Source organism: Nerophis lumbriciformis, linkage group LG24 (genome assembly GCF_033978685.3).
Source record: "Nerophis lumbriciformis linkage group LG24, RoL_Nlum_v2.1, whole genome shotgun sequence".
NCBI lineage: Eukaryota > Metazoa > Chordata > Actinopteri > Syngnathiformes > Syngnathidae > Nerophis > Nerophis lumbriciformis.
In genome coordinates this window covers 27,441,812-27,454,585 of record NC_084571.2, presented here as the reverse complement: position 1 = coordinate 27,454,585, position 12,774 = coordinate 27,441,812, and the positions used below count along the sequence as shown (strand labels likewise).

Genomic DNA, 12,774 nt, shown 5'->3' with positions numbered 1-12,774 from the left:
CCCCCCGCGACCACAAAAGGGACAAGCGGTAGAAAATGGATGGATGGATGGATGGGATAGATATTCAAACAGACAGGTAGCGGCCAGCTGCGCGCTCAATTCCACGTTAATTGGGATGTAAACATTTTTTCTTGGATTAATGCGTGCGCACACTTGAATAAATCTGAAACTGTTTATGCGTACAATGTTTTCTGGATTTGTACTAGGAAATCAATGCAACTCTTCAAATACATGAGGCCCCTGGTGGCTTCATGCTTGCAGAATTTGTCGATTATCACATATTTCCCAATGTAGCTTTGCCTTGCAAAATGTTACATTTTTGTATTTAAATTCTGCATTTTTGTAAAACGATAGAGAACTTCGTCTTCTTGGTCACTGTTGTTGCTAGGCAGAACTCGTGGATTCCAATTATTGACCACAAATTGCAGAATGTTTTGTGGGATGTAGATTTTCCAAGCCAAAGCTCATTCTTTTTGCTCCTTTTAACATAACATTGTTGTGAAATTGTTTTGTTGCAGAATAGGTAAGATTTTTTTGGAAAAACACACAATTTTGTTTTTGCAGTATTTTCAAATGCTTAATTTTCAGCGCAATATTTTTTTTTTGTAGAGTGAAATACTGCATTTGTGTGAAAAAATAGAGGATTGTCTTCCTGGTCTTTCTTTTTAAACAAAAGAGTATTTTGCCAAATCGATTAGGATTTTTGGGGAACACAATTTTGTTGCTCAATTCATTAACTGCGCATACTTGAATACATCTGAAAATGACTATCTGTACAACATTTTCTGGATTTGATCTTACACCATTTTTTACTTGGAAATACACACAACTCTTAATTAATACATGAGGCCTCTGGTCTGCCAGAGAACAAGAAGACATATTAGCAGCTAGTATCAGTCTTGTCAACTTAGCGCCTTTGTCGCTATATTTAGCAATTTTACTGCAGTTTATCAGTAATCGTTAAATCCCCAATCTGGACCAAAGTCCCCCTGTTGAGGACTTGGTCTAAAGCAGGGGTGTCAAACCAATTTTAGATAGGGGGCCACATGGAGAAAAATATACTCCCAAGTGACAACTTCTAATTGTTCTCTTTGTTTAAAAATATAACAAGCACATTCAGAAAATGTACAAATCATAATGTTGTTGTTTAGTTTTTTTACACTTGCATGTTGCGGTCAATAGTATTCTCTCTTTATTTGTTGTCATTTATACCTTCTGAATAAATTATGTGACAATGTTCATCAGTCAACTCATTGGTGTTAATTTTCAATCTATCAAGATACAAAAATTATATCAAAATCCAATTACAGGATGTTATTTATGTCGTTTGCTCATTTTCCTCGACTGATGCACTAACATCACGTGTTTTTTTTGTTTGTGTTTTTACATATACCGTATTTTTCGGACTATAAGTCGCAGTTTTTTTCATAGTTTGGCCGGGGGTGCGACTTATACTCAGGAGCGACTTATGTGTGAAATTATTAACACATTACCGTAAAATATCAAATAATATTATTTAGCTCATTCACGTAAGAGACTAGACGTATAAGATTTCATGGGATTTAGCGATTAGGAGTGACAGATTGTTTGGTAAACGTATAGCATGTTCTATATGTTATAGTTATTTGAATGACTCTTACCATAATATGTTACGTTAACATACCAGGCACGTTCTCAGTTGGTTATTTATGCCTCATATAACGTACACTTATTCAGCCTGTTGTTCACTATTCTTTATTTATTTTAAATTGCCTTTCAAATGTCTGTTCTTGGTGTTGGGTTTTATCAAATAAATTTCCCAAAAAAATGCGACTTATACTCCAGTGCGACTTATGTGGTTTTTTCCTTCTTTATTATGCATTTTTGGCTGGTGCGACTTATACTCCGGAGCGATTTATACTCCAAAAAACACGGTATAGCATAATCTATAAAGATACAAATAATTGCTATTGCAACGTCTAGTGCAGTGGTCCCCAACCACCGGGCCTTGGCCCGGTACCGGTACGTGGATCGATTGGTACCGGGCCGCACAAGAATTAAAAAAAAAAAAAAGTTAAAAAAATAAATAAATAAATAAAATAAATATTTTTTGTTTTTTTATTAAATCAACATAAAAAACACAAGATACACTTACAATTAGTGCACCAACCCAAAAAACCTCCCTCCCCCATTTAAACTCATTCACACTCATTCGCACAAAAGGATTGTTTCTTTCTGTTATTAATATTTCTGGTTTCTACAATATATATCAATATAGATCAATACAGTCTGCAGGGATACAGTCCGTAAGCACACATGATTGTATTTTTTTATGACAACACCCCCCCCCCCAATGGTCTAGTGGACACATTTAGAACAGCAGTTTTTTTCATTGAAAAATTTGGGCAAATTTTTATACTTGCAAACTCATCCGTACGTTTGACACACCTGGTCTAAAGTGTCTTTGTCTGTCTTCCAGAATCTTCTCATTTCTGGATGTGGTGACGCTGTGTCGCTGTGCTCAAGTTTCACGAGTGAGTGTGTGCATAGAATTATGCCATGTTTTATTATTCGTGGTACATGCCCACAATGATTGGTCTGCCGCTCTGCTCCCTCTCAGTCCTGGAATGTCCTGGCGCTGGACGGCAGCAACTGGCAGCGGATCGACCTTTTTAACTTCCAGCGGGACATCGAGGTGAACTTCTAGCATGTCTGCCTGATAGCGTGCGTGTGGAGCGCAGGCACTTTGTACGCTGGTGTGTCTTGCAGGGTCGGGTGGTGGAGAACATCTCAAAGCGATGCGGGGGCTTCCTGAGGAAGCTGAGCCTGCGGGGGTGCCTCGGCGTGGGCGACAGTGCCCTGAGGTGAGGCCCACCCCGTAGAGGGGGATGACTTTAAGGCTTTTTGCCGGTCACATGAATGTCAATACCTTTGTTTTTCCCAGGACGTTCTCTCAGAACTGCAGGAACATTGAGCTGCTCAGTTTGAACGGCTGCACCAAGATCACTGACAGGTGCGTCAGTGATTTTTGACCTGTTATGATACTTGAGTAGATATTGAAAGGGTAAAAGAAAACACATTTTTGGGTGTATTAATACACACTCATGTAAAAAATATACAACATAAAGTAGCAAGAATCACGTCAATAATGAATAACGCAAAACATGTTTTAGACCAAAAATCACTTCATATTCTCTACTGCTCACTAGTGTTACCATATCTGAGTTATTGTGTAGAAATATGGAGAAACAACTACAAATGTGCGCTTCATTCACTAACAGTGTTACGAAAAAGATAAATTACAACAGTGGTTCTTAACCTTGTTGGAGGTACCGAACCCCACCAGTTTCATATGCGCATTCACCGAACCCTTCTTTAGTGAAAAATAAAATGTTGTTTTTTTCAAATTCAAGACAAAGTTATATGTTTTTGGTAACACTTTAGTATGGGGAACATATTCTAAGTAACAAAGACTTAATTTAGAGTTTTTTGGACACTAGGGGAACATATTCAAAGTAACAAAGACTTAATTTAGAGTTTTTTGGTTAGGGTTAGAGGGTTAGGGTTATAATAAGGCCATGCCGAATAAGGCATAAATAAGTACTTAATAATGATTAGTTAAGAGCCAATATGTTACTAATTTGCATGTTAATAAGCAACTAATTAATGGTGAATATGTTCCCCATACTAAAGTGTTACCATGTTTTTTTTTACTGGTGCTCAAAATGAACCGTGCATGAACATCACCTTGTTCAAAGAACAAAAACAACACAGTGCATAAACTCACAACAAATTACACACATGCAAATCAGTGTGACTTCTGCTGTTGCCGTATTCGTAATACGCCGATAGGGAGAAGTTTTTATTTACACGATGAGTCGGGTGTGTCTTGACCTCCGCCGAACCCCTGAGCCCGACTCACCGAACCCCAAGGGTTCGATCAAACACAGGTTAAGAACCACTGAATTAGAATAATACATAATGTTGAATATAGAGAACATACAAACCCTTTATTTATTTAATCACAAATATTGAAATTCAACGATTTGGTGCATTTGCAAACAGCTAAAATGATGTACAAGTTAAACTATTACATGCTACTCAAGAATGTACAACAATTCTTCTCAACAAAAGAGGAGAAATATAACCTTAGAGGAAAATCTAATTTAAAACATGTGTATGCTTGTACAACACTTAAAACATTTAGCATATCAGTATGTGGAATGCAATTATGGAATGGATTAACCAAAGAAATCCAACAAAGCACCAATATGATTCAGTTTAAGAGACTGTTCAAACTACAAGTGTTCACAAAGTACATAGAACAAGAATTATGATCATCTTGAACCCTTTTTTTAAATTTTTTATATTTTTTTATTGAGACAAAGATTATTTATGTATTTATTATTTGTTTACTTACTATGGTATATTATTTATTTATAATGTATTTGTTCACTGTTCTGTTACAGAGAACTAGGAAATAGGATCAAATTGCTATGGTATGAAAAGGGGTAGGATTAAATAAGCTCAGCTTCTTCCTACTCCTTTTCGGATGTACTGTAATGAAACAACTGGAAATATGTGATGAATTACATTGTAGTGTATGCATGTTCGAAATAAACTGAAACTGAAAAAACTGAAACTGATGTTTATGGCACAAACACTGTCTTTTGCAGCACCTGTAACAGCCTGAGCAAGTTCTGCCCAAAACTAAAGCACCTGGACCTCGCCTCGTGTACCTCAATCACCAACCTGTCACTCAAAGCTCTCAGGTGAAACTTTTGTGGTAAAACAAAAGCTAAGTGCTTAACAGTTTATCAATCAATCAATGTTTACTTATATAGCCCTAAATCACGAGTGTCTCAAAGGGCTGCACAAGCCACAACGACATCCTCGGCTCAGATCCCACACCAGGGCAAGAAAAAACTCAACCCAGTGGGATGACAATGAGAAACCTTGGAGGGGACCGCAGATGGACCCCCCTGGGCGACCGGTGCAATGGACGTCGAGTGGATTTAGCATAATATTGTGAGAGTCCAGTTCATAGTGGATCCAACATAATAGTGAGAGTCCAGTCCATACTGGGGCCAGCAGGAGATCATCTTGAGTGGAGACAGGTCAGCAGCGCAGAGACGTCTCCAACTGATGCACAGATGAGTGGTCCACCCTGGGTCCCGACTTTGGACAGCTAGCGCAACACCGAATATGTGCCCCCCTTCTCCACGAATGAGAGGGGGGCAGAGCAGAAAAGAAACGGCAGATCAACTGGTCTAAAAGGGGGGTCTATTTAAAGGCTAGAGTATACAAATTAGTTTTAAGATGGGACTTAAATGCTTCTACTGAGGTAGCATCTCTAATTGTTACCGGGAGGGCATTCCATAGTACTGGAGCCCGAATAGAAAACGCTCTATAGCCCGCAGACTTTTTTTGGGCTCTGGGAATCACTAATAAGCCAGAGTTCTTTGAACTCAGATTTCTTGCCGGGACATATGGTACAATACAATCAGCAAGATAGGATGGAGCTAGACCGTGTAGTATTTTATACGTAAGTAGTAAAACCTTAAAGTCACATCTTAAGTGCACAGGAAGCCAGTGCAGTTGAGCCAGTATAGGCCTAATATGATCAAACTTTCTTGTTCTAGTCAAAAGTCGAGCAGCAGCATTTTGTACCAACTGTAATCTTTTAATGCTAGACATAGGGAGACCCGAAAATAATAAGTTACAGTAATCGAGACGTTTAAACAATTTCTTGTTTGAGATGAGTGCAATATGATTTACAGTAGAATGTCAATGTATGAACTTAGTTGGCTCTTGAACATGGTTTGTAAATTGAAAAGTTTGTATAGCTAAGCATAGTTCCCCATAAGAAACAATGTAAAGCAAAACAATTGGTTCTAGCCTTGGGAAGTGTCCCTATTTTAGTTAACAAACATGCGCAATTTGAAGTGTGTGTGTGTGCGTGTGTGTGCGTGTGTAGTGTGTGTGTGTGTGTGTGTGTGCACACGAGGTGTGGTGAGATTATTCTCTGCATTTGACCGATCACCCTCACCCCCTGGGAGGTGAGGGGAGCAGTGAGCAACAGCGGTGGCATAATTATATTTATTTATATATATATATATATGTGTGTATTAGAGATGCGCGGTTTGCAGGCACAACCGCGGAGTCCGCGGATTATCCGCGGATCGGGCAGATGAAATTAAAAAAAATTAGATTTTATCCGCGGGTCGGGTCGGGTCGGGTGGTTCAAATTATTTAAAAAAATTAGATTTTAAATAGATTCAGGCGGGTGGAAGTTAAACCAATTCGGAAATATATATACATAGTTAAATGTTGTTACCCACATACGAAAAACGAGCAGGCACCTGCAGCATATGCCACAACAGAAGAAAAAAAAAAAAAGAGATGGACACTTTTACGGAGCGGAGAAGGGACGCCTCGCCGGGGTCCGGGACCGAGGCCCCTTCCCCCGAGAGGGCCCCACCGGGAGCCGTAGCTGAGGCGATCCGCGAGAAGGGCCCGACGCACGTCCAGGGTCACCACCGCGCCCAACGCACCGACACCCCGCCTCGTCCGCCTTCGCCGCGGCCGGCGTCACGCGCAGCAGGTAAGCAGCTTACCTGCCCGCCACCTCCGTGGCCGGGGGCTCGTAACAGGGGTCACTCCGCGCGCTCCGCCCGCGCAGCTTACCTGCCCGCCACCCTTGTTGCCGGGGGCTCGTAACAGGGGTCACTCCGCGCGCTCCGCCCGCGCAGCTTACCTGCCCGCCACCCTCGTTGCCGGGGGCTCGTAACAGGGGTCACTCCGCGCGCTCCACCCGCGTAGCTTACCTGCCCGCCACCCTCGTTGCCGGGGGCGCATAACAGGGGTCACTCCGCGCGCAGTGCGCTCACGAAAGGGGTGGGGCTCACCCTGGTTGATATAGACAGCAGCTAGGACGGTGGCCATGGAAGTTGGAACCCGCTAAGGAGTGTGTAACAACCCACCTGCCGAATCAACTAGCCCTGAAAATGGATGGCGCTGGAGCGTCGGGCCCATATACCCGGCCGTCGCCGGCAGCGAGACGCGCTTGGAGGTGCGCTCAGCGCGGCTCCCATATGATTGCGCACTGGTGTGCGTCTGGGTCGTGACAGCGTGGCACGCGAATGTCTGTGCTGCATTGGATCAGTCTCCTTTCTTTAACAGGCAAAAGCTTTATAACCTCACTAATGCCTTGCATCGTCTATATTAGATATATAACGACGGGCGGGTGCGGGCGGATGGCGGGCGGATGCGGTTCTGATCAAATGTTAGATCGGGTAGATTGCGGATGGTTGACGACTTTCTGATGCGGTTGCGGATGAAATAATTGCCTATCCGCGCATCTCTAGTGTGTATGTATATGTATGTGTATATATGCAGTATATATATATATATATATATATATATATATATATATATATATATATATATAAATAATTATGCCACCGCTGTTGAACATCCGCACCGTAACACAACACAACAAATACCCAGAACCCCTTGCAGCACTAACTCTTCCGGTGAGCTACAATATACACCCACCGCTACGTCCTACCCCCCCCCCCCCCCCCCCCCCCCCCCCCAACCTCAACCACGCCCACCTCTACCTGCTCTCAGGGAGAGCATGTCCCAAATTCCAAGCTGCTGTTTTGAGGCATGTTAAAAAAAAAATGCCCTTTGTGACTTCAGTCATAAATATGGCAGTGCCATGTTGGCATTGTTTTCCATAACTTGAGTTGATTTATTTTGGAAAACCTTGTTATATTGTTTAATGCATCCAGCGGGGCATCACAAGAAAATTAGGCATAATAATGTGTTAATTCCACGACTGTATATATCGGTATCGGTTGATATCGGAATCGGCAATTAAGAGTTGGACAATATCGGAATATTGGATTTTGGCAAAAAAAGCTATTATCGGACATCTCTGCCCATAACCCATGTCCAGCGTGCGGTGGATGTCCGTTTAGCAAAGGCATAAGTTTGTGTCGACGCAATCGAGTATGTGTTTCGCTTTAAGATGGTATTTTAAACTTTATGTGCGCTGATGATAAAAAGCCTTACATTTTTTTTGTCACCTTTAATTGATCTCTCTTGTTGATGTTTTTGTTACTTCTCAGTGAGGGCTGTCCACTGTTGGAGCAGCTCAACATCTCCTGGTGTGATCAGGTCACCAAAGACGGCATCCAGGCTCTGGTTCGGTGCTGTCCTGGACTCAAGGGCCTTTTTCTCAAAGGCTGCACACAGGTGCATTAGCTGAAGACTGAGACTGATGTCCTTTTGTATTTTTTTTGATCCTTTTCCTTTTTTTAGCTGGAGGATGAGGCACTGAAGCATATTGGGGCGCACTGTCCTGAGTTGGTCACGCTCAACCTGCAGACATGCTCAGTAAGTACAGTCAATATTAAAATTATGGAATGGATTAAGTAAAGAAGTTAAAAATTGTACTGATATGATCCAGTTTAAGAGGTTGTTCAAAATAATAGTGCTTACAGAGTACAAAGAAGAAGAATTATGAGAAATACTTTCAACCTTATTGAAAATAAGATATTCTTCATCTCAGTATGTTAATAATGACTGAATTAATTAATTAATGACATATTACAAAACTGTTATATACTAATTCATAGATGTTATTTTATTATATAAAAAGGTCAGTAAATGATTCTATATATTTGTAAACGCTTTGAAGTGGGAAAGTGGTAGGATTAAATAAGCTTTGCTTCTTCCTACTCCTTTTCGGGCATGATGTAAAATGAAATGATATGAAATTGTGTGATGTATTATGATGTAAGTGTGTTCATGTTCGAAATAAACTAAAGAAAGAAGAAAAAAAGAAAGAAGAATATGAAAACAGTCTTAATACGGTACAGTGGAACCCGCTTATCTTATCTTTTATGCTTATATTCATCTTAATATTTAATATTCTTATCTAACAGAGCTATTTTCAATAAACAATACAGCTTCAATACATGCCTAAATCTTTCTAGTGGTGTTCTAGTGTTACCATTTCCGAGTTATTATGTATAAATATGGGGAAATAACTACAAAAGTACACTTCATTCACAAACCGTATTATAAAAGAGGTTTGTTAGAATAAGTCATAATGTTGGCTATTGGGAACAATATGTAGAACATTACATCTAAAATATTGAGATTCAATGATTTGGTGCATTTATATTCTGCTACCCAAGAATGTACAACAATATTCTTCCTTAGAGAAAAATGTAATTAAAACATGTGTATGCACGTACAACACTTAAAACTTTGAGTGTATCAGTATGTGGAATTAAACTAAATGAGACAATTCCTAAAGGAATTGCATGTGAATGCTCCAATGCTGAAGTTGAACTGAAATGCTGATAGAATGTAGTACGAATGTAAGAATAGTTTGAATGTTGAAATGGTTTGAATATTGTAGAGCTGATGTTGAACTGAAATGCTAATGAAATGTAGGATGAATGTTGAAATGGTTTCAATGTTGAAAAGCTGACGCTAAACTGAAATCTTAGTGGAATGTAGACATGGTTTGAAAGTTTAAATAGATTAAAGGTTAAAATGTTTAGAGAGGTTAAGAGTAGAAGCTGTACTAAAATGTACCGTATTTTTTGGACTATAAGTCGCTCCGGAGTATAAGTCGCACCGGCCGAAAATGCATAATAAAGAAGGAAAAAAACATATATAAGTCGCATTTTTGGGGGAAATTTATTTGATAAAACCCAACACCAAGAATAGACATTTGAAAGGCAATTTAAAATAAATAAAGAATAGGCTGAATAAGTGTACGTTATATGACGCATAAATAACCAACTGAGAACGTGCCTGGTATGTTAACGTAACATATTATGGTAAGAGTCATTCAAATAACTATAACATATAGAACATGCTATACGTTTACCAAACAATCTGTCACTCCTAATCGCTAAATCCCATGAAATCTTATACGTCTAGTCTCTTACGTGAATGAGCTAAATAATATTATTTGATATTTTACGGTAATGTGTTAATAATTTCACACATAAGTCGCTCCTGAGTATAAGTCGCACCCGCGGCCAAACTATGACAAAACTGCGACTTATAGTCCGAAAAATACGGTAGCATGAATCTTGAAATGCAAATTGTTGGTATAGTTAGGAGACTTACTTAAAGAGGTTACAGAGTAACATAATCTAAATATTTTAGCTGTCTCAGACTTTATGTCAACTTAAGCAGTCAACCACGTGTGTCGACTTAAGCTGGGACTTTTTTTTAAATAATAATGATAACGACTAGAGATGTTCGATAATGGCTTTTTTGCCGATATCTGATATTCCGATATTGTCCAACTCTTAATTACCGATTCTGATATCAACCGATACCGATATATACAGTCGTGGAATTAACACATTATTATGCCTAATTTTGTTGTGATGTCCCGCTAGATGCATTAAACAATGTAACAAGGTTTTCCAAAATAAATCAACTTAAGTTATGGAAAAAAATGCCATCATGCACTGCCATATTTATTATTGAAGTCACAAAGTGCATTATTTTTTTTTAACATGCCTCAAAACAGCAGCTTGGAATTTGGGACATGCTCTCCCTGAGAGAGCATGAGGAGGTTGAGGTGGGCGGGGTTGGGGGGGTCGAAGTGGGCGGGGGGGGGGGTTAGGAGGTAGCGGTGGGTGTATATTGTAGCTCACCGGAAGAGTTAGTGCTGCAAGGGGTTCTGGGTATTTGTTGTGTTGTATTTATGTTGTGTTACGGTGCGGATGTTCTCCCGAATTGTGTTTGTCATTCTTGTTTGGTGTGGGTTCACAGTGTGGCGCATATTTGTAACAGTGTTAAAGTTGTTTATACAGCCACCCTCCGTGTGGCCTGTATGTCTGTTGACCAAGTATGATTTGCATTCACTTGTGTGTGTGAAAAGCCGTAGATTTTATGTGATTGGGCCGGCACGCAAAGGCAGTGCCTTTAAGGTTTATTGGCGCTCTGTACTTCTCCCTACGTCCGTGTATACAGCGGCGTTTTAAAAAGTCATACATTTTACTTTTTGAAACCGATACCGATAATTTCCGATATTACATTTTAAAGCATTTATCGGCCGATAATATCGGCAGTCCGACATCTCTAATAACGACCTAATGAGTTGTTCGACATAAACTGGTTCCACTGTAAACACAATATTGCCGCCTTGCACGTCTGTGTCTAACCAAAACCCTTTCTATGTCTGCCCGAGCAGCAGATCACAGACGAAGGCCTCATCACCATCTGTCGAGGTTGTCACCGTCTTCAGTCGCTCTGCGTGTCGGGCTGCGCCAACATCACAGACGCCATCTTGCACGCGCTCGGACAGAACTGCCCACGCTTAAGGTAAAATTAAACCCTCAAAAGGGTTCAGGTTTGTCATTAAATTTCATGTTGATGTTGTTTTCACCCCAAATGAGTCACCCTACAGTAAAAAGCAGTATTTCATGCACCCTTGTCCTTTTGCAGAATATTAGAAGTGGCTCGCTGCTCTCAACTTACAGACGTGGGCTTCATAACATTAGCGAGGGTGAGTCTGTGCGTACTTATTCACTGCAATATTGTTGTGTGTTTTGTTATATTGACTAAACAAGTCTATCAAATGTCTTTGTAGAATTGTCACGAGCTTGAGAAGATGGATTTAGAAGAATGTGTCCAAGTAAGTAAACAGTTTTATTAATTTTTTTTACAAAAGTTGTATCTTTTGGGTTCATGTTAGTGTCTACTTGGCGTGTTTTAATCGCCACTTACATCACATTTTAATTTAAAGGTGCCATATGTAATAATTTCATGTCAAGTCATTATTAAATGGCCCTGATATGTCAAAAGGCATTATTGAATTATGTTCTTTTTGAATACCTTTATAACTGACAGTGTTGGGTTAATTACTGAAAACCAGTAACTAGTTACAGTTACTAGTTACTTTATTTCAAAAGTAACTCAGTTACTAACTCGGTTACTTACACCAAAAAGTAATGTGTTACTGTGAAAAGTAACTATTGAGTTACTTATATACTGTATATATATATATATATATATATATATAAAAAAAAACTAAAAAAAACTATATATATATATATATATATATATATATATATATATATATATATATATATATATATATATATATATATTAGAGATGCGCGGATAGGCAATTTATTTCATCCGCAACCGCGGCAGAAAGTCGTCAACCATCCGCCATCCACCCGATGTAACGTTTGATCAGAACTGCATCCGCCCGCCATCCGCCCGTTGTTATATATCTAATATTAATTAAAAAAAAAAAAAAAGGGTGAAAACTACGCGAATTGCACCTTGTGCAGACAAGATTTTTCGATCGGACACGGAGGAATTAGTGATGTAAAAGACCACGTTGGGACAAAAAAACACAAGTCTAATGCCGTTGCTAGCGATACAAGTGGAAAACTTTCAACGTTTTTCGTCGCCCAAACAGATTCTTTGGATGTGATAAATGCCGAAGTTTTATTTACGGAGGCAATAATTGAGCATGGACTTCCAATCGCACTGGCTGATCACATGGGACAGTTAATAATGTAATGCAACCTTTAAAAATCATTACGCGGTGATCGCGATCCCAAAAATAAACTTTTCTTGCATGATAATGTCCAGAAAAATTCGCTTTATATTACTATAGAGTCCTTTTAACGAATGAGTTTGATGGTTTATCACAAACCTTAAATGAAAGAAGTCCTTTGTTCTCCTGCAGCATGGCCTTGCTTTGTGTTTGGTGCGCCATCCTGTCGGCTGTATTTC

General features: G+C 39.6%; 1 protein-coding gene across 1 annotated transcript in view; it reads left to right on the top strand.

The window, feature by feature from the left end:
* fbxl20 (F-box and leucine-rich repeat protein 20) overlaps positions 1-12,774 on the top strand; it is a 42,153-nt gene that overhangs the window by 15,615 nt on the left and 13,764 nt on the right. Inside the window, exons 3-12 of the mRNA XM_061981877.1 lie at positions 2,459-2,513; positions 2,600-2,674; positions 2,749-2,843; positions 2,924-2,992; positions 4,656-4,751; positions 8,115-8,241; positions 8,308-8,382; positions 11,216-11,346; positions 11,470-11,530; positions 11,615-11,659. Coding sequence (XP_061837861.1) covers positions 2,459-2,513; positions 2,600-2,674; positions 2,749-2,843; positions 2,924-2,992; positions 4,656-4,751; positions 8,115-8,241; positions 8,308-8,382; positions 11,216-11,346; positions 11,470-11,530; positions 11,615-11,659 — 829 coding nt within the window. The remainder of the gene's footprint in view (positions 1-2,458; positions 2,514-2,599; positions 2,675-2,748; positions 2,844-2,923; positions 2,993-4,655; positions 4,752-8,114; positions 8,242-8,307; positions 8,383-11,215; positions 11,347-11,469; positions 11,531-11,614; positions 11,660-12,774) is intronic.